The 20,262-nt window shown below is 41.7% G+C and overlaps 6 protein-coding genes across 6 annotated transcripts; 4 read left to right on the plus strand and 2 right to left on the minus strand.

The window, feature by feature from the left end:
- The first annotated feature begins 439 nt into the window (after positions 1–439).
- LOC128259579 (sphingosine kinase 2) lies at positions 440–3,625 on the plus strand. The gene is made up of 2 exons (XM_052992119.1): positions 440–1,532; positions 2,283–3,625. The coding sequence occupies exons 1-2, from the start codon at positions 532–534 to the stop codon at positions 3,307–3,309; spliced, it is 2,028 nt and encodes a 675-aa protein (XP_052848079.1). The 5' UTR covers positions 440–531; the 3' UTR covers positions 3,310–3,625.
- A 658-nt stretch (positions 3,626–4,283) lies between these two features.
- LOC128259599 (uncharacterized) lies at positions 4,284–6,068 on the plus strand. Its single transcript, XM_052992148.1, has 2 exons — positions 4,284–4,646; positions 5,250–6,068. The coding sequence occupies exons 1-2, from the start codon at positions 4,488–4,490 to the stop codon at positions 5,757–5,759; spliced, it is 669 nt and encodes a 222-aa protein (XP_052848108.1). The 5' UTR covers positions 4,284–4,487; the 3' UTR covers positions 5,760–6,068.
- Positions 6,069–6,484: 416 nt separating this feature from the next.
- Positions 6,485–9,666, plus strand: LOC128259584 (putative glycerol kinase 5). The gene is made up of 6 exons (XM_052992125.1): positions 6,485–6,846; positions 6,917–7,010; positions 7,312–7,811; positions 8,187–8,624; positions 8,694–8,857; positions 9,314–9,666. Exons 1-6 carry the CDS (start codon positions 6,661–6,663, stop codon positions 9,588–9,590), a joined length of 1,659 nt encoding a protein of 552 aa, XP_052848085.1. The 5' UTR covers positions 6,485–6,660; the 3' UTR covers positions 9,591–9,666.
- Positions 9,600–11,208, minus strand: LOC128259589 (cyclin-dependent kinase 8). The gene is made up of 2 exons (XM_052992134.1): positions 10,985–11,208; positions 9,600–10,913 (listed from the first exon to the last, which is right to left on the minus strand). Exons 1-2 carry the CDS (start codon positions 11,113–11,115, stop codon positions 9,686–9,688), a joined length of 1,359 nt encoding a protein of 452 aa, XP_052848094.1. The 5' UTR covers positions 11,116–11,208; the 3' UTR covers positions 9,600–9,685.
- Positions 11,209–11,463: 255 nt separating this feature from the next.
- On the plus strand, positions 11,464–12,219 carry LOC128259608 (ribosome biogenesis protein SLX9 homolog). The gene has a single exon (XM_052992164.1). It carries the CDS (start codon positions 11,545–11,547, stop codon positions 12,082–12,084), a length of 540 nt encoding a protein of 179 aa, XP_052848124.1. The 5' UTR covers positions 11,464–11,544; the 3' UTR covers positions 12,085–12,219.
- Positions 12,220–12,620: 401 nt separating this feature from the next.
- Positions 12,621–19,390, minus strand: LOC128259594 (zinc finger TRAF-type-containing protein 1 homolog). Its single transcript, XM_052992140.1, has 8 exons — positions 18,796–19,390; positions 15,231–15,289; positions 15,004–15,118; positions 14,820–14,943; positions 14,587–14,739; positions 13,734–14,011; positions 13,551–13,654; positions 12,621–13,491 (listed from the first exon to the last, which is right to left on the minus strand). Exons 1-8 carry the CDS (start codon positions 19,144–19,146, stop codon positions 13,464–13,466), a joined length of 1,212 nt encoding a protein of 403 aa, XP_052848100.1. The 5' UTR covers positions 19,147–19,390; the 3' UTR covers positions 12,621–13,463.
- Positions 19,391–20,262: the final 872 nt, after the last annotated feature.

A 20,262-nucleotide genomic window follows, 5' to 3' on the forward strand; every position in this document is an offset into this window, starting at 1 on the left:
TAAAACTAGTTCAACCTGTTAATACAATTAGACGAATAATTTTGTACCTTATTAAATAAATTTTGTAAAAAATAACTTAAAAATTTGTTACAAAACTGTCACACTTTTATAAAAACTAAATTTAAATGTGACTTGTTACCATTAATAAACATGCGCATCTATGCAGTTTTGTTAAAAGAGTCCCGTAAAACTTGTTTTTCTGTGCTTTGTAAAGTTTTTATATTGATCTTCAAATCGTAAGCCCAAGAGTTAATCATATCCACAAAATCAGAAATAAATTATGTTTTGGTAGACATTGGAAGTAATCCCAATTTATTTGTTAATTAATTTCATTTTATTTTATTATTCATAAACGATCAGTCCCGAACGGTTTTATTTGCTAAGTTTGGTATTTCCAAAAGGACTTTGAGTTCCTTTCTGCCAGTTAGTATATTTGCGCCTGCCGCCTACGGTCACACTGCTACCATGATTGTGATAAGGGAGTCGTAAAAAACTGGACTTCCCAAAACATGCTGCGAATCTCCAGTCAAAATGAGCGAATCTCTTGATAAGACCACCAGCCCGAGCTCGGTGGCCAGTAGTTCCAGGGCCACGCCCTCCCGGGCGGAGGAGGAGGCGGATGCGGACGATGGGCACCACGATGTGAGCGACACCTTCTACACAAGTCAGCGGAAAAAGGGCAGCCACGTATTTCGAGTGCGCCTGGATGCCACAGGATTCACGCTGCAGCGGGAATCACCCGCCGGCAGCATTGTCAAGGAGCAGCAGGTGCGGATCGGCGATATAGTGGGTGCCCGGTGTATGCGTCCCAAGAAGTCGCGACGTTTGGCCATGTCCGGTGCCTGTGCCTGCAGTTCCGGCAATTCGCCGGCCATTTCGGCTTCCGGGGATCATCACCCACATCGTCCGGTCACCACGCCGAGCAAGTGCAGCACCAACAGCCGGGAGAATCTTCCGTTGGACGGCGGCGGTGGCGATGTCAGCGCCTTTCTCTACGTCTTTGCCTATGTGCTGAAAAAGAGAAGCCTTCGCACGGAATTGCACAGGGAGCGAACGGTGCTCACACTGCGCTTCAGATCCTTTGACACCTTCGAGGATAACATGAGGGAGGCGGATAGGTGGTATAGATCGCTGCGCTGGCAACTGCATCGCACGCTGGAGGAGATCTTTGTGGCGCCCACGGCGGATGAGCGACGAAGGAGAGTCCTAGTGCTGCTGAATCCCAAATCTGGATCTGGGGATGCCCGCGAGGTCTTCAATATGCACGTGACGCCAGTGCTGAATGAGGCCGAGGTCCCATACGATATGTACGTGACCAAACATTCCAATTTTGCCATCGAATTCATGAGCACGAGGTGCCTGGATGCCTGGTGTTGCGTGGTCGCCGTTGGCGGAGATGGCCTCTTCCACGAGATAGTCAATGGTCTGCTGCAGCGCCAGGATTGGGCCCACGTCCTGCCCCACCTGGCCCTGGGCATCATTCCCTGTGGCTCCGGAAACGGACTGGCCAGGTCCATAGCCCATTGCTACAAGTAGGTTTTATTTTTTCTCAATTCTTAATAATTATACCTCCTAGTTTTTCACTTTCTATATTCCAAGGTTATCACATATCGTGTAATATTAACATCCACTAGAACTTATCTTCTTTTAGTTTTTCACTATCCATATATCATGGCCAATTGTTTTTGAAGTTAGTCATCATATTTTGTGAATTAATATCTGCAATGCAACAGCTTATATTCTAGTTACTCACTTTGCACACCTTGTGTATCTACGAATGTTTATAAACTCCGCTTGTAAATGACGTCAACCTTCGTAATTAAAAAAACCCCTATCAGTTAGCATCGACATAATCTTAAACTAATAGCCATTCATGTTAATTAGTCCCTTAAAATATATGGCCTTAATTTACGCTCATCAATGGTTAGTCATCAATAGTTAAACAATAATTGCACGACTAGTGAATATAAAAATGCCGTTTTAAAGAACTTAGTTGGTATTTTGTACTTACAATTTAACAGATTTAATTTACTTACATATGATTAACAACAGGCGATTATTTGCAAAACTTATTTAAAACTTTCAATTTTAAATCAAATCATAATAAGATATAATGCTAATTAAGATTTGTTTCATATATTCCGATTTATTTTATAAGGTCATAAAAAGGCTCTAATTTTTAAATAAATGTGAGTTAATCATTAGGTAGTGAAAGCAGGCATCAAACTAGAACCCCATAATTATATTACAACTTAATTAAACCTCTTTACTTTTCCCCCCAGTGAACCGTACTTCAGCAAACCAGTGCTCGGAGCTGCCCTAACCGTAATCAGTGGCCGCAGTTCTCCGATGGATGTGGTCCGTGTGCAGCTGCAGAATCGCTCCCTCTACTCCTTCCTGTCGATCGGCTGGGGTCTCATCTCGGACGTGGACATCGAGAGCGAGCGAATCCGGCTGCTGGGCTACCAGCGTTTCACCATTTGGACACTGTACCGCCTGGTGAATCTGCGCACGTACAACGGCCGGATAAGCTACCTGCCGACGGAACAGCAGATTGACACCTCATCGAGTCAGAGCCATTCCGAATATGCTGCTGACCAGCGCCGGAGGATGCAGGGCAGCCGGAGCTGCAACACGCACATGGACATGATGAGTGGACAGCCAGCACCCAGCTATCATTCCAGTGCCGAGTACCTGCCGCAGGAATTTGCGGATGTTATATCCCTGGAGACGTCTATCAATCAGTCGTTCCGATCGCGATGCGACAGCTGGCTGTCCGGGGGATCGCGGCGCAGCTTCTACTATTCCATATCGGAGAGCATCTACCATAGTTTGGCGGATGAGAGCGAGTTGGCGGGAGGATTGGCGGCCGCCTCGCTGGAGAACAGACAGTTGAATTACGGGCCGACGAGTGAACTACCCGACCTCGGGGAACCCCTGCCCGAGGATCAGGGCTGGCTGGTGGAGGAGGGCGAGTTCGTGATGATGCATGCCGTCTATCAGACGCATCTGGGCATCGACTGCCACTTTGCGCCCAAGGCCCAGTTGAACGATGGCACCATCTACCTGATCCTCATACGCGGCGGCATCAGTCGTCCGCATCTGCTGAGCTTCCTCTACAACATGAGCTCGGGCACTCACCTGCCGGATGTGAACAACGAATATGTAAAGGTGCTGCCAGTGAAGGCTTTCCGGCTGGAGCCACACGACAATCATGGCATCATCACGGTCGACGGGGAAAGGGTCGAGTTTGGGCCACTCCAAGCGGAGGTCCTGCCGGGCATAGCCCGCGTCATGGTGCCCAAATAGAAGGAGGAGGAGGCTCAAGACGACCAACAAGCAATAGAAATCTCAATTTAGGAATCTCTGCATTTGTAGCTAATACTTAGGGTCTAACATGGATGACCGAGACGAGAGAGTTGTGCATTCTTCCAATTTTATATTCTTTTGTGGCTTGCTTCTGCCAACCAATCATGTATTAACATTGTTTTTTAATAACTGAAGTTGCTTTTCAAATATTTAAATGTATATAAATATGCCAGATGAAGTGGTTACAAGTTTAATACCTTTCACGTCTGCTGTTTCAAATAGTAAAAATAAATGTGTGAAACTCAAAAGGATACATTAATTTTAATTTTGTTTTTTTTTTTAAACTGTGCAGCAAAATGAAAAAGTAAGTTTGCCTCTGCCAACCAGTCATGTATTAACATTTTATTGTTTTAATAGTTGCAGTTACTTACAAAATATAAATATGTATATAAATATGCCTGATGAAGAGCATGTAATTTTGTACTTTTTATGTCTGCAACTCTAAAGGGTTAAATTCTTAATTTATTTTAATTTATGTCTTTTTGTAAAACTGTGCAAGAAAATTAAAGAATATAATGAAATCTTTAAACATGTTTTAAAAGTAATACTTTCTAAAAATCAAATATAATAACAAAAACCACTGCGAAATATATTTGGATTAAATGGCTGAACATTTTACAATTTAAAAGAAAAAAATCTTGAAAATCTTTACGGATCATATGAAACGAGTGAATAAAATCTTTGAGCTTAAATTAATTGTTTTGTGTTATTTGGAAAATGAGGAAACGAAAAATTGGGGATGCAATAGCGATCCCTTTTCTTTCTGTTAACGTATTATTTAGATATAGGTTTTTAAGACATCATGTATTATTTTAACTGACAAGTTTCAATTTAAATTTAACGGTCATGCGAACTAACGGTAAATATGTATTTAGTATATTCAGTTAGTATTTTCGAATATGGTATTGATATATTATTTTCCAATACTAAGCCGGTCACACTGGTCAGAAAAAGAAAAAAACAAATCCGTTCCGTTTGTGAAAAAAACATTTCAGAGGCAATATAAACAGCTCTGCTTGCATTTCACACAGTGTCAGCACATTCCGTACGAAATCCGAGGCCCTCCAGCACGGAATCGCACTGTATTTCCCATCGAGAATCGATTTAAGCCCTACAATATGTCGTCCGAGGAGCTGGCGCCAATTAACGAGCAGGACTTCAAGGATCTGAAGGAGCGCATGAAATTGATTGTGGAGGCGGATCCGAAGCAATATCATAACGACTTTTCGCTGCGGCGCTATCTGCGCGCCTTCAAGACCACAGATGACGCATTCCAAGTAAGCCATTCGCAAATAAAAACCAAGAATTGTAACACCTAAACAGTTTCTAGAATCGAAGGTTAAAACACCCTATATAAGGTTTCTATAGCATTTGTGGGTTAGTAAAAGGCTGACTTTGACCTTCAGTTGGCAAGATCATTTAGAATCCTATTGAAAAACATTCTAACAAGTTAGATATTTTTTGGACATGGAAATCCTTTAGTACTCTAAGAGTCGAAGCTGACTTTGACCTTCGGTTGGTAAAGTAGTTAAAGATCATTTAAGCAGCACACTACACTTCCAAGATTATAATTCAGGTTGACTTTTATTTCTCTTTTTTTTATAATATCCTGTTGGAGGTGATATATACAATAAGTCTCATTTAGGTGTCTAAAAGTATGCTGTAAAAAATAATCTTAATCTTAAATAATCGATTTGAGTATCGCCATCCAAATAAAGTGTTGCATACCTTTCGGCACTTATATTATTGATTTCAAAACCCTACTGACTTCTGTAGCCCCGTCCAAAGATTAGTTAAGCTAAGAGATCTTGGTTTTACCAAACTTTTTATGGGACCTAATGTATTTTAAAACGTCCATTAAATATTTAATTCAATCACAGGCCATTCTGAAGACCAACAAGTGGCGCGAAACATACGGAGTGGAGAAGCTGGCCGAGATGGACCGCAGCCAGCTGGACAAGAAGGCCCGTCTGCTGCGCCATCGCGACTGCATCGGCCGTCCGGTGATCTACATTCCGGCCAAAAACCACAGCTCGGAGCGGGACATCGACGAGCTCACCCGCTTTATCGTCTACAACCTGGAGGAGGCGTGCAAGAAGTGCTTCGAGGAGGTCACCGACCGCCTGTGCATCGTCTTCGATCTGGCGGAGTTCAGCACCAGCTGCATGGACTACCAATTGGTCCAGAATCTTATCTGGCTGCTAAGCAAGCATTTTCCGGAACGCTTGGGCGTGTGCCTAATCATCAATTCGCCGGCCCTGTTCTCCACCATCTTTCCGGCCATTCGTGTGCTGTTGGACGATAACACGGCCAAGAAGGTCAAGTTCGTGGGCGATGAGGTCGAGCTGTGCCAGTATCTCATCCCGGACATCCTGCCAACGGATATGTAAGGCTATCCGCTTTCAAATCAGCATCCCTTTAAGCTCCTGTGAGGCGTAGACATATCCCCCAAAGAGAACCCAAAACCGAACCCAGTACCTAAGTCTTAAGCTTGCAAGAGAAGGGGGCTTCTCTACTCTATGTGTAAATCGATGTGTTTAACATTGTTGATTGTAAAATGTATTTTATTGGACACACACAACTATTAGTACAATGCTAACTATGTATTTTAGATAAAGGTTTATCTTGTATGTGTAGTATCTATATACCTGAATTCGTACCTATATATATACATACATATATATGCAAGTGTCTATGTGTACAGCAAATAAAGTTGTAAAAGAAATGTCGTTAAAAAAAAACAAAAAATATTAGAGGGTGATGATGCATGGCACACGTGAATAATCGTTTTGTGGGGTGGGTCGATAGTGCTCTAAATTTAGCGGGGTTATCACTCGGCAAGTGATAAGAATCATAATCCTGAACGACTCATGCTAGTGCATCGTGCCTCTTATCAAAATATTATGGTTTTCTAGATTTGAAATATGCGCCGATTAGAGCTGTCGCTGCGAAAACAATCAGTTATGGGCTTTTGTGTGTTTAGCAACACTGTTATAGCTTTGTTTTTAGCTATGAATATTATTATTATTATTAGTGTAAATTTAAGTTAGCTATTTTGCTCAGCTATATTCTAGCTAGTCGATTTCTGGCTACTGAAAAAAAAGGTGACAACCCTGACACCAACTGGTTATCATCTGGACAAACAAAAACAAAAATCAAGCACTTTTGATAAGAAAATCTGAGAAAAAAATGAGAGCTCGCCGGAACAATAACAATAACAGCAGCGAAATGGAGAAGACTGGAGTAACTGCGTCCAAAAGTCAGTGATCGTCGGAGCGTGCGCTGCGAAACATGTCGGCGCCTCCAGCAAAAGTAGCTGAAAAATCGGGAGGGGGAGCTCCCCAGGACTTGGATTCCCCCAGAGATTCAGGATCGGGATCACCCACTTTCATTGCCGCTCTGGATGTGGGCACCACCTGTGTGCGGTGCTTCATTTTGGACGAACGATGTGTGGTCAGGGGATCGGCCGTGGATGCCGTAAGTGATTCGATCTTCAAGTGACCCATGGGGGCAAAGTTATTAAACTTTTGACCTTTGGCGCAATTAGGTGGAGCTACTGAACCCACAGCCGGGCTTTTTCGAAATCGAACCGGAGAGCTTGTGGCGTAAAATTGTAAATGTTATTAGGCTGGCGGTGAAAAGTGAGTATCGGATACCATAAAAGCAACAACAGGTTTAGTAACAGGCTTTGATTTTTAATGATTTTTAATTGCCTTTGGTTTACTATTAAAAAGTTTACAAAGCTGTTAAAAAACAGCTGCATGTAGAACAATAAGCCCCAGGAATACTTAAGCAAACGAAAAACAATACTTTTTTTATAAAGAATTAAAATAAGTGGTATTTAATGGTATCTGTAACCATAATTATATGACTAACTCTTTCTTCACCCTTACTAAAAAAAAAAACAATATTTAATCATTTCAAATACTATACCATTTGCAGATGCCCATTTGTCGCCCTTGGACATCACCTGCCTCACGATCTCCACGCAACGCTGTACCTTTCTCACCTGGGATCATCGCAGTGGCGAGTACTACCACAATTTTATCACCTGGAAGGACCTGCGCGCCGATGAGCTGGTGGAGCAGTGGAATGCCAGCTGGACAAAGAGCTCCATGAATTGGTTTTCCTATGCCTTGTTCCTGCTGACCCGGCAATCACGATTCCTGGCCGGAAGTGTCCTTAAACTGATGAATGGCCAAGTTACGCCGAGACTGCTCTTCGAAATAATGCACAACAAGAAGCTGAAGCAGGCTTTGATGCAGAAAAAAGCCCGCGTGGAACTGCTGGACTCGTGGATCCTGCACAAGCTGAGAACAGGCAACAGTCGCGATAAGGATGTGGAGCACATAACCGATGTAACCTCAAGCACGGCAACGGGATTGTATGATCCCTTCACGCTCAGTTGGTCGCCGCTTATCGGTTGGCTCTTTGGCATCAATGTGAGTCTAATATATTCTCTTAAATATTATGATTTGTAAGCCCCAACATAGAGTATTATAATTTCAATCAAATATTATTTCGATCAAGTATTTACATATTTTTGATCAGCATCATATAGCTCCCATAGGAACAATTGAAAAAATAATACAACAATTTTTACAAGTTAATTTTGAAATACTGTTTTAGAATAACGCTGATAATATTATTAAAATCGAACAGCGAACAATAAAAAAAAATGCAGTGTAAAATCGACATAGCTTCATTGCTTTTTTAACATTTACCCATAAAAATCGAATACCTCGTTTTTGTAATGGCTGCAAGGGTATATAATTCTTGTCTTTTATATTTATTTTGTATACTTGCATTAATTCCAGTCCAAAATCCTGCCCCGTGTGGTGGACAATGGCTACAAGGGTTTCGGACACCTGCATCCTACAGCTTTGGGTCCGGATTGGGCCAACACAAAGATTCCCATTGCTGCTTCACTAAGTGACCAAACGGCTGCCATGTGGGGCTCCCAATGCTTTAGGAATAACGATGTCAAGGTCACCATGGGCACTGGAGCGTTTTTGAATTTGGTCACGGGTGAACGGTGTCATGCTGCCGTCTCTGGAATGTATCCACTGGTTGCGTGGCAAATCAAAAGCAAAGCCATCTACTGCATTGAGGGAGCATCCCATGACTTTGGCACCGTGGTCACCTGGGCGCAATCCTGCGAGCTATTTGAGAATCCTGCGGATACGTCGGATATTGCAGAGTCTGTTTTCGACACTAATGGTGTGTTCTTTATGCCTGCCTTTAGTGGCCTGGGGGTAAGTTATATTTGCAATCTCTACTGTAACCAATTTGAGATTAACTAATCCTCACATTATCTTTGACAGCCCCCGGTGAACGATTATCGTTCAGCAAGTGGCTTCATTGGCCTTAGTCCGTCCACCACAAAAGCTCACATGGTGAGGGCTCTTCTCGAGAGTATAGTCTTTCGCCTGGTGCAACTAATCGATGCTGCTGAAAGGGAAACCTCCCAGAAGCTTCAAAGGATTAGGTAAATCTTAGAAATAATTTGTTGTTTACTTATGAATCATGGTGCGAATACATCATATACTTTGTACAGTCAATTTAACTGTCAGGTAGTCATTTAAATTCAGCAAACATTTGGTAGATTACTCACTTAATTCCTTCCCATAACCTATTATTGTTTTAATAGACAATTAAGCAAAGTAGGAACATAAAAAAAGAAGTGCCAAAAAAACTTAACCAGTTGCTTATTTAAACTATGGGATAGTAATAAATATTGTAAGCATTTGGTGAACTTCTACCATAATTGTCAGTTATTTCCTTTTCAAAAAAACCTATTTGTAGGAACACAAAAAAAAGGTATACCAAAAGGCAAAGATTTAACTCGCTGCTAATTTAAATATAAAAAACATTTGGCTGACCCGATGCTTATTATTATAGTTGGTAGATAACTAATTAAACTATAAATTTACTTATATTTCAGAGTTGATGGCGGCGTCTCCCGCAACGACTTCGTTTGCCAGTTCCTGGCCGATCTCAGCCAGCTGAGTGTGGAGCGGGCCGAGAATGCGGAGAGCAGCATAATGGGCGCCACATTCATGGCGGGCATTAACCATGGCATCTGGCGCAATGTGGAGGATCTCAAGTGTTTCCGGCAGGTGGAGCGGATCTTCGAGCCGCGGCCCAAAGAGTACAAAACCATAGCAACCCGGATGGACAAGTGGGTCCAAGCAATAGCCCGTTTCAGCGAGTGGTACTAGGTTGTACACTTTAATTGTTTTGTATGCTTTACGCGCTAAGGTCATTAAATACTTAGAAGGCTAGTGGTAGAAAAAATGCTGCATTTGTCAGTCTCTCAGTTGAATCGCTGCTGGAAGTTCTGCTGCTGCTGGTTGAACATCATCTGTTGCTGCTGCTGCTGCTGTTGTTGCTGCTGCTGCTGCTGCTGGGCCTGCTGCTGCTGATGATGGAAATCCTGCTGGTTTCCAGCTCCCGATAATCTAACTCTCTTGGCATTCGGCTCGGCATTCATCTGTTGTTGCTGCTGCTGCTGCTGTTGTTGCTGCTGCTGCTGCTGTTGCTGCTGCTGCTGCTGCTGTCGCTTGTTGTCCGACTTGTCCTCCTGATCGTCATCCGTGAGGAACTCCCGCTTGGGATATGGTATAGGACAGCCGGCGAACACATCCTGCGTGGGCAGCGGCTCCTCCTGGAAGTACTGATCCTGCATGGCCTGTTCGGAGGTGATACGCTTGTTGGGATCCATCAGCAGCAGTTTCTGCAGCAGATGGAAGGCCTTGCTGTCCGGTTTGATCTTGTGCCGCTCCATGTATTTGGCCAGCGAACAGGTGGAGTAAGTGGAACGCTTGAAATCCTTGGTCAGCGTATGATGTTCCGGCATCTTCTTGATGTCCTCCCAGTCCTTGTCCTGCGGAAAGCCCATCACATTGAAGATGCGGTCCAGCTGATCGTGGTGATACGGATTACTGGTCTTAATGTCCTCCTGGCGGCAGTGAAAGATGGGCTCTGAGGTGAGTAGTTCAGCAAAGATGCAGCCAATGGCCCAGATGTCGATGGCCTTGGTGTAATGCCGTGCGCCGAGCAGCAGTTCCGGGGCACGATACCAAAAGGTGACCACCACGGGATCCAGATCCGCCAGTGGTTTCAGCGGGGCATTAAAAAGGCGCGCGAAACCCATGTCGGCTATCTTAACGCGACCCCGTTCGTTGCCATCGCCCATGACCAGGATGTTGGCCGGTTTCAGATCGCGATGCAGCACCCAATTACTGTGCAGATAGTGAATCCCGTCCAGAATCTGGTAGAGCAGACTCTTGACCATGCCACGGGGAACCACCACCTGTTTCTTGGTAGCCTTGGCCGCCCGATGGAACTTGATAATGTGCCAGAGATCGTGCTCCGCATAGTCGATCAGCAGGAACACCTTGCGGTCGTTGTGCGACAGGAACACCCGGATGAGGGTGATCACATTCTGGTGCTTCAGTTCGCGCAGCAAAGCGATCTCGCGGCAGGCGGACATGGACAGCCCAGTGCCATCGATCTGTTTTAAAGCATACTCCTTGCCATCGCTTAGAGTTGGAGAAATTTAAATTATATATATTGGAACAATTTGGAGCACTCAGAAATGACCACAGCTCACCTTGTCTCCTTCCATTTCGCCTTGTAGACGTGGCCGTAGGTGCCACGCCCCACCTTGCAGCCCTCATAGTTGAACAGGTCCTCCACTTTGGTACGCTCAATTTGCGTTTTCATCTTGAAATCGTAATCCATTTTGCATAGAACAAATAAAATCAGCAAATTGTTTGTAAATTTGGATGCCGCCAGTCAGCTGTTCGCCGATAACCGATAACAAGGCGTCGACCAGGGATGAAAGTATGCCAATTGTATAGATCTAGCTATGTTCTAGCTAGGATTTAAAAATACGGTGATATTTAATTATAGCCTATTATCTAACAATATACTTGACTGTTATCAAAAAGCTGTTAAAATCTCGCATAAAGAAAACAAATATTAATAATAATATTTTATCAAAAAACATTATTATTTTTTTGGCTATCTGTAGCTATTTTTCTACCGCGTTTGGCTAGCTTTCATTACCGATAACGATTACAGAGATACCCAGTTGTGTCAGCACCGATTTTGGGAATTTAACACGCTGTCCGTTTGTTTTGATTTTTTTGAGCAGAAAAACCAATTGAAATGGCCAAAACCAAGCGAAATGTGAGGGCCAAGGCCAAGAGCGTGGTGGGGGCGGCCAAGCAGAAGGCGCAGGATATGCAGGCGAAGTTGCGCCAGGACACACTGCTCCACAAAACACTCGCGCCCAAAAAGACGACCACCAAAAAGGAGAAATCCGAGGCTAAGCACAAGAAACTACTAAAGCGATTCGCCGAAACGCGAAAGGAACGCAAGGAGGAGCAGGCGCGCAAGAACCGCGAGAAGACCAAGGTCATTGGGGACCTAAAGCCACTCCGGGATGCACTACCATCCCTGCAGGACATCTACAATCTGGTGAAAACCAAGCAAAAGGATGCCAGCGAACAGGCTGCTCTTACCGAACCGGAAGTTCCCCTAACTGCCAACGAAAAGATCCGGAAAAAACGCACGGAAATGGTGAACCGCGTGAAGTCCTTCGAGAAGCTCATCAAGGACAAGAACTTCAAGAAGAATCCCCGCGAAGTCATCGCCTCCCATGTGCGCAACAAGTACCAGGCGATGGAGGAGGACGATGATGAATAGAATCCTGTTGCTCCCTTGAAGTCGGTTTTAGGTATACTTATATTTTAAGAAATATCTTTACTTCATATAATAGAAAAAATGGCCATTAAAATAAATTTCTTCAATTCACCTGTTGAGTGCCTCAAACAACAAAAACTAGTTCTTCATTTAATTATATTTGTAGAAAAATCGTTCAAACATATTTATAAAAGCCAGAAAATCATGTTTAAGAGTGAATAAAGAAGACTATTGCTTTCTGGAAGTACCCTTTTTAATAACTATTAACTATCTTTTTTAAACGTCACAAAAATATGACAACAAATCCTGTTGACCCAAAAAAAAAATGTAAACCTTACACTTTTTCAGTTCATTTAACAATTAAGCATTACAAAAACCTCCTTTTAGTCCAGTTCTTTTAATAACTGGTCTACAGAAAACATATTTAAAATAATGATTCAAAATTAACATCATAACGATAATCATTGGAAATTTATTTAAATTTCCAAAATTTGGTTTATTGTTTTCTTTAACCTATCCCAACTAAAACCACCCTGATGTTTATTAAGAAGTATCTTTATTATATATGCATTAGGTATAGTTATTATTTAACGATGCATATAAATATTACACATACGAATGTAAGTTGTAAGCATTAAATCGTAGGAGGGTCAACAGAACGAGGATTAGACAAGATTTGAACGTGAGGACTCGATTTTTTGTTTACTTTTTTTCGGTGTTTTTGCTTAGTCCCGGGCTATGTGATCGTAGTAATCTAGAGCTACATTATATCCATAGAGCGTTATATATGCGCCTGCTAAGGTTTCGAATTTCAACTTGGTGTTGTTCTTCTTACGGTGAAAGCGGAGCCATGGACTCGAGGTCCTTGCGTCCGGACAGTTAATCTACAGCTAGTTTATGGTTATTATCGGTATTATCGGGTTAGCGCGGGCTGCTGGCTCCTTCCTGTGAGATCAATTAAACATTATATAGTCCACACGCATCGGCCGTCTTGTCCATCAATCGATTCCATTTCGCCACCAGCACTAACAGCAAATTTAACATAGCTATTGAAAAGTGTCTCCATAAAATGGCATTATCTCATGTACAAAATGTAGGCGAGACTACATACTAAACTTAGGTTACAACCTTCCGCGTTACGTCTGCGTTTTATCGTGTTTATCTTGATTGCAAAATACGACGTTTCTGTGGATTGCGGGCTGTGGGTTCGCGGGGAGCGGGTCTCTGTTAGGCTAGGCTCGTGGTCTCCATTTCGAAGTTATACATATACATTTATATATAGAAAATATAAGTCAACTATGTCTAGGTTTTGCACATTAAGAGTTTGAAACAACAAACTTAAGCTAATTTGAAAATCGTTATCGGCTGCACAGTGAACGTGTTTACTTGTTCAGCAGAAACATAAGCAGGCTGCAAGGGGCAAATGTTTATTAAATACGAATTTGAGAAGTCATTTCAAAGTTTCTCACCGGAAGTTAATGCCTTTGTTGGCCAGCATTCGGTTGCATTCACTTGAGCCGGTACCGCCGATGCCATCTGGTAGTGGCAAAACATAATACTCACTTTCGGTACTCTGAAATGGAAGGGAAAAGGAATGCATTAATTTCTTCACAGATTTTTGTGACATCCCATTGTCAAGTATATAGACTTACCGTCTCAGTGAACTCGTGCTTGTATATCTGCGTGGACACCTTCATATCCGAAAAGGGGCCCTTTAGCGCGAAAAAGTGTATGCTCATCGGTGTGCTGGTCTTTGTTTTCAGGATCAGCTGATAGGTGATGGTCCGCTCGTTTGACTGGTGAGGATCGCGCTGGCTATTGTTGATGCGAGCCTTCACCACCCACTGCTGGTTGAAGGCCGAGAAGCGGGCCGTCTCGTAGAACAGCTTGTGCACGTACTCGTCCGTCCGATAGGGTTTCATCTGAAGGTCTGCAAGAGTAAATAGAAATATATAGATTAAGAGGTAAATTGAAATAAAAAGTTATTTAGATATATGTTACCAACTTAATTAACTTACAATAATGATATTTATATTTTAGCAGAACCTATTTTTACACAAATAATACATAATTGTTATTTAAGACTTTTCTTTTTAAAAGATTTGTTAGTTGTTACCAACAAATGTAACTTATAATAGTATTCCTACTAAACGGCTTTTTATTTTCGAAAAGCACTTAGTAAAGACAAATAGTCGTTATTTAACTGTTTTATTTTTATATTAGGCTGTTTCCAATAACTTATATACTTTTTGGGCAAGAGTGAAGTTTGGTTTTTGATGTTTAAAATTCTCTCTCCCAAATAATGATTATTTTCGATCTCTGGTTTTTATATACCAAGATCTCTACAGAATACCCTTATGACATTGTATGACACTCCATCTATAAACCGTCAACCATAAACATTTTTTACTGCCCGCATTTGAGCATGACTTTTATGACAATAACCATGAACAATTAATCTTAATTTCAATGAGCATTAAAATTCAATAGCCCGGAATGTCTCACCATTGAATATGATCTTCTCGTAGCTAAGCAAGTCAATCAGCGTGTTGAACATCTTCTTCTCCTCCTTAATCCTGTCATCGTGGGCCTCCAGGGCCGACATTACCTCGTAGCCAGACTTCTGCGGATGCAAACAGTTGCGCTCGTGTTCGTTAGCTATAGATTGAATAAAATTTTTATCATTATATGGGTTATTCTATATATATATTTTTTTTTAGATGAGGGGCACTACTCACTCTCATGAAAGGGTCCACGCCACTGGCAGCCAATGCGGTGGTATTTGCATTTGGTGGGGCGCTCCTGGCACTCGTGTTGTTCATGGCGTTCAAGTGATTTGTAAGGGAACTCCTTGTTGCAAAACTATAGAACAAAATAAGTTAATTAGAATTGAATCGAAATAGGAATTATTATAAGGCTCACCTGACATTCGCTGGGCAATTCGGAAGCGGCCTTCTCCACAGCCAAATTTCGGGAAGCAGTGCTCTTTGATATTTCCACACGGCAATTGGGGCAAGTGGCAATTTGATCGCGCAGGCTAAAAACATTTAAAAAACATTTTGAAAAGGGTAAAAACCGTCACTCAGTTAGTGTTAGTTAAAAGATGCCTTTGCAAGATTGTTATTTTGTTTTTTAGAGTGAATTCATACCGTCCATCCGCCAGAAGATGGGTGAAACAGGCGGCGCACATCAAGTGACCCATCTGGCACTGAAAATGAAAAGAGCAGAGAGAAAGGGAAATGCAATTTTAGTAAATTCACGACTAAACAATCGACTGGTAGATGGATAGAGATTGAAAACTAAAACAAAAGTGGAATGAAAATTAACCTGCAATTAAAGAAAAAAGAAGAAAAGTTTTCTATTAGTCAAAATACGGCCTTGTTGCAGATAGCTTGTTTGTATTAATGGGTGTGAGTGGGTGTGTTCTGAATGAATGAATCTATTTTGGAGATTTCTTTGGGGAGAGGAGGGTGGTGGTGAGGCATGGATTTCTCGGCAGGAGGTGATCTGAAGGGAGGTCTGAAAATGTTTAGCTTAGAGGCTCCGGTTGTGTATTTTTTTTTTTTTTTTGATTGAAATAAAAACGCTATGTTGTAGTTTGGTTTTATTTTGCATTCTCAAGTTTGCACTCTCCTTTGCAAATTTATTCAATTCAGTTCTTTGTTTCATTTTTTTGGGTTTTTTTTGGTTTTGGATACATTTTGGGGTTAAACTTTAATGCTATTATGAAATCTGTTCTATGTACTTAGCATTTATAGTTACAATCTTATGTTTCTTTTTTTTTTGTTGCGTGTGCTTACAAAGGTTACGAAATCGGATTATTATCTTAACTAAGATTAATCATTAGGCTCTCCTAATAAAGTTATCTAAATAAGGTTGCAGAAAAATCAAAATCATAAATAGTTGATAGTTCTGGATTTAATTTAGCGTACTTTATCATACAAATTATCTTTTTTTTTTTGTTTTTTTCTTTTTTTTTTTTGTTGAAAGCCAATTAAAACGTTGTGTGTTCTTCAATTGGTTTTCGGATGAGTTGGTCAAGCAATTGATGAAAGGTCGGGTATATAGTGGACCGATAACGGCCAGATAAAGTGGAAAACCCCGATGTGAAATTTAACCCCCGCTGCTGTAAGAAAACCTTCATTAAATCGCCGCATGCGTTTATTTACAATTCTGTTGTGTGGAATGCGGGCTGCTTCCCTCATTTTGGAATTTCTATATCTATTTTGGGAAATATTCAGCGCCGGAGGAGGCGAGCGATAGTCCGTCGGGACTATTTGTGGACAGAGCCGCTAGTTTGAAGCGATAAGCAATGGTTTTCTTGTGTATCTTGTGCACATAACAAAATTTTGATAATCACGAGGACCGTCACAGAAATCATTACCAAGCAAAAGTGGGTATGGGTTTTACAGACATCGTTTGTTTTCTTTTCGGGATATTTGAAATATAAGCAGAAAAAAATCTCCCTAAAAAATAATAAAATATTTTGATGATTTCCACAATTCCTCTAAATTTTTAAAAATATGTTGTAGTAGGGGGTAGTACCGGGTCCAATTTCTGTTTAGTTTATTAATTGTTATCTTTCATTAGGAAAAGTTTAGCTAAAGAAAATGGTGTGTAATTTAAACCATGAAAACCTCAAATGTCATGAGATAAGCATGGATTTTTTGCTTAAAGATCTAGTGTTTTATGATATTTTGACTTTTAAAATCCAATTTTTTCCCGTGTTCTTTGTGTATCTGTTCAGAATACCGAGATATTCGAGTGTATTACTGTATTGTTGCAGTTGAATGAACCCGTGAAATCGTGTTATTTGATTGAAAATTTATGACCTAGACCAACTGCAGGCAGAGCAGCTGCTTGCGAATCCGATTGTTTAATGGAAAATCCGCGGATCTTGGATCCACAAAGGAGTTTAACTCGTTTTCCCCTGGAAAACAATAACACACAGCGCAAAACAACGCAGACACAACAAAACCAGCTGATGGTGTTTTTGTAGATAGGGAGTGGAAAGAGGAAGAGAACGTCAACAGACGTAGGTAAAAAAGGAAATCACGTAAAAGATCGACGATGTCAAAAAAAAGACTCAGGTGTGTTTTCAGGTATACCTTTCCCCCACACACACAAACACACACATAGAACCCAGCAACAACACATGTGGCTGGGAAACTGGTAAAACGAGTTTGTTCCAGATTGCAGGTCCTAAAAACCTGCAGCATGCTGATTCCTCAAATTCGTCAAAAACTTCTTATGCATTTCAAATGCCAGATACGCGTAGTATACTTTGTTTTTTCCTGTTTTACTATTTGAATTTATTTTTGCCCAGGGGCCCCAAAACAGCTGATTTTGCCACGACGTGTGCGAAAGCGAGACAACAACAGCAACGCAGTGGCAAAAGCAAAACAATAACAGAGAGCACAAATCGCAGAGCGTGTGTGTGTGCGCTGGCATACATACAGACAAATAAAGAAGAGTGGAAATGCAAAAAGGAAAACAATCACGGATTCTTTTTAGCTAATTAATAGGTTCTGCTGGTTTCTTCAAGTTCCTGGCCATTTTGTGTGATTTCTTTTGGCTTTCGGACACGTTTTTTGTTTTACTTTTTGGGTAAAAAAAGATTAATTTCACATACTTGTTTGGGTCAGCAGATATTTATCTTTATACCGTAATACAAAACCAATTTCAATGACGCAGTTATTTCTACCTTGCCTTGGCACATGTGTGTTAGAGAAAGAGAGCAATGTCAGCCTACACATACGCATTACGTAAAAAGATCTGTTAGTTCAGTGGCACAGGCAGAGGGTTTTGGGATTAGGAGTCCCCTTTCAAGAATAGTTTTATGCATGTGTGCTTTCGAAGGTATGTTACTTTTTATTGGTGGCAACACTCAACTTTCATCAGCTTAACAATAACCATTTTAATGTTTAAATTTTGTTCATCCTAGCATATCGATTTATACTGTGCATGAGGTATTGTCAAAGCCCCTTTTGACGAATCGCAGACTACGCCCCTGCCCCGTTCTTTAAGATTCTGTGTATTTGTGCATTAAATTCAATCAACGTCAGTTACAGCAACAACGACGACGTCGCACAAGTGTGAATGAAAAGGAATGCAGGAACTAGCCAAAGAACTGAGTAAACGATTATGAAAAGCAGGAATCTCTGTTAATTTGTTGCGGCTTAAAATAGGCCATGGAGAAGACACAATACCAACATCTATGACGCAATACAGAAAATCTGCAGTAAATGTTACTGCGCAGAAGAAAGGGAGAAGGGGACAGAGGGATGGGGGCCATAATTCATAGTGTGAAATGCAACGGTTCAAATGGGGGGTTGGTTTTCTAAAACGCAATAAAACTGCATTAGTTGGAAGAGAGTGCGAGTGCGAGAGGGTCCGCTGCACTGCCTCTGCTTATGCTGCTAGGTGCGCCCTTCGCGCTCGTTCCCCCTCGCACTCCCTGAATGTTTTCAAGGCGAATGCAAGAGAGCCCCAGCCAGCCGTCTCGCTCTGGCACAGCTGTGTGTCGTGGGCGGGTGAGGGGGCCCAGAGAGAGAGGGAGAGGTGTATTTTACTCTACAGCTGAGCTGCCACGATTTGTTTGTATACAGAATGACGCACACACACACAGGCATTTTCATATATTTTAAGTTTTCTTATTCTTTTTAAAACGGTTTTTTAAAGGTTTTTTTTTGCTGCAACAACTCCACAACTCACCTGGTACATGGCCGTCTTGGGCAGATCCAGGCAAACGGCACAACACAGGGCATTGGAGATGCGGTGGGCCAACTTTTCGTGCATTCCCGACGCAGCAGCGGCACTGGAAAGCGAACTGCTGCTGGTGGCCCCCGAATCCAACAACTGTTTCTTGGCCGGCGGCTCACCGCTGCTCTGCGTGTCCAGCGGCACGCCCACCACACTATTTCCGCCCCCGCCCGAAGAGGAGGAGGAGGCGGAGCCGCCGGAACTGGTTGATGCCTGCATCACCACCTGGTTGTCGCCGAGCAACGGTAATGTCGAGGACGGCGGCTGCTGCACCGCCGCAGTGGAGGATTCAACCGTCGACATAATTGGGAACTTCCTTGGAAAAATGTTTGTTGTGTTTGCTCAAACACTCGCACGCACACGGAAATTCACACAGGCACACACCAACAATATACCCAGTTGCTCGCTCCCGCTTGCACACTCAGTTCATATGGCACTTTCTTTGCCACCCCGCTTCAGTCCCACTGCTTGAGTTCTGTTCTGTTTTTCGTCCGCTGCACACGTCCGCTCGCTAGAAAGTTTTTTTTTTTTTGTCGGCCGTTCGGTCGTTTCGAATTCAAACTCAAATTTCAAATTTGCTCTCTGAGATTGAGAGTACTCAGAAGATCTCTCTCTTTCTGTTAGTTTGACGTTTCGCTTACATTTTTCGTTAGTTCGACGTTTCGCTTACACTTTTCTGTTAATTCGACGTTTTGCTAACATTCACTGTTAGTGCGACGTCTCGCTAACATTTCAATGTTAGGTCGACCACAATGAAAAACGAAATTTTTGTAACTGAAATGTTAATATATCGTTTTCTAACAGAAATGTTATAGCCAAATGAACTTAAATGATGATTTTTAGCATAGAAAATCTCGGCAATGATGAATTCCATTATTAAAAATATTTATTTAGTCGAATTGAAAATTTTGTATTTTAAAGGGTTTATAATTTGATTTTCCCCCCATTAGGAAGTACCCAACATATAAAATGACAATTTTAACAAGAGACTTTGATTGCAAATATATAAGAGTATGATTAATTAAAGTACAGAAAAGGTTTTTACGCTTCCGGAATACGTTGTGCCTTGCTCGTTTTAGCATTTCTTAACAAAAACTAAATTGAATAAACAAATTGGTGCTACTTGATCGCGCTGTACTAGATGGCCATAGATAATTCTATGAACTGAAGCAAACAAAGACATTTTCGATGCTCTTAACTACAAGAGGCTGGACACTTGAAATTCCGTGAGCCGCCATTTCTTAGCCGTAAATTTTCAGCAGGCGTTTTGAATTGGAAAATGATATTCAACAAATAATGCAAGCAAGAAATAATTAAAAACTCACAATTAATTCGCAGATAATAGCCTTCTTTTCGGGCAAATAAATTGGAATTTCCCTGAAAAAACGTATCTTAAACCTCTTAAGGATATTTGATTTA

This window comes from Drosophila gunungcola (assembly GCF_025200985.1).
Source record: "Drosophila gunungcola strain Sukarami chromosome 3L unlocalized genomic scaffold, Dgunungcola_SK_2 000005F, whole genome shotgun sequence".
Classification (NCBI taxonomy): Eukaryota; Metazoa; Arthropoda; class Insecta; order Diptera; family Drosophilidae; genus Drosophila; species Drosophila gunungcola.

Excerpts from the sequence above, each read along its gene's own strand:
- LOC128259579 (XM_052992119.1), top strand. The coding sequence starts at position 532 with ATGAGCGAATCTCTTGATAAGACCACCAGCCCGAGCTCGGTGGCCAGT. Across the intron at positions 1,533-2,282 it reads TCCATAGCCCATTGCTACAA|TGAACCGTACTTCAGCAAAC; the intron begins GTAGGTTTTATT and ends TTTTCCCCCCAG.
- LOC128259599 (XM_052992148.1), top strand. The coding sequence starts at position 4,488 with ATGTCGTCCGAGGAGCTGGCGCCAATTAACGAGCAGGACTTCAAGGAT. Across the intron at positions 4,647-5,249 it reads CCACAGATGACGCATTCCAA|GCCATTCTGAAGACCAACAA; the intron begins GTAAGCCATTCG and ends ATTCAATCACAG.
- LOC128259584 (XM_052992125.1), top strand. The coding sequence starts at position 6,661 with ATGTCGGCGCCTCCAGCAAAAGTAGCTGAAAAATCGGGAGGGGGAGCT. Across the intron at positions 6,847-6,916 it reads GGGGATCGGCCGTGGATGCC|GTGGAGCTACTGAACCCACA; the intron begins GTAAGTGATTCG and ends TGGCGCAATTAG. Across the intron at positions 8,858-9,313 it reads CAGAAGCTTCAAAGGATTAG|AGTTGATGGCGGCGTCTCCC; the intron begins GTAAATCTTAGA and ends CTTATATTTCAG.
- LOC128259589 (XM_052992134.1), bottom strand. The coding sequence starts at position 11,115 with ATGGATTACGATTTCAAGATGAAAACGCAAATTGAGCGTACCAAAGTG. Across the intron at positions 10,914-10,984 it reads GCGAAATGGAAGGAGACAAG|CGATGGCAAGGAGTATGCTT; the intron begins GTGAGCTGTGGT and ends TCCAACTCTAAG.
- LOC128259608 (XM_052992164.1), top strand. The coding sequence starts at position 11,545 with ATGGCCAAAACCAAGCGAAATGTGAGGGCCAAGGCCAAGAGCGTGGTG.
- LOC128259594 (XM_052992140.1), bottom strand. The coding sequence starts at position 19,146 with ATGTCGACGGTTGAATCCTCCACTGCGGCGGTGCAGCAGCCGCCGTCC. Across the intron at positions 14,944-15,003 it reads AATTGCCCAGCGAATGTCAG|TTTTGCAACAAGGAGTTCCC; the intron begins GTGAGCCTTATA and ends TTTGTTCTATAG. Across the intron at positions 13,492-13,550 it reads AACAAAGGCATTAACTTCCG|CCTGCTTATGTTTCTGCTGA; the intron begins GTGAGAAACTTT and ends TGCCCCTTGCAG.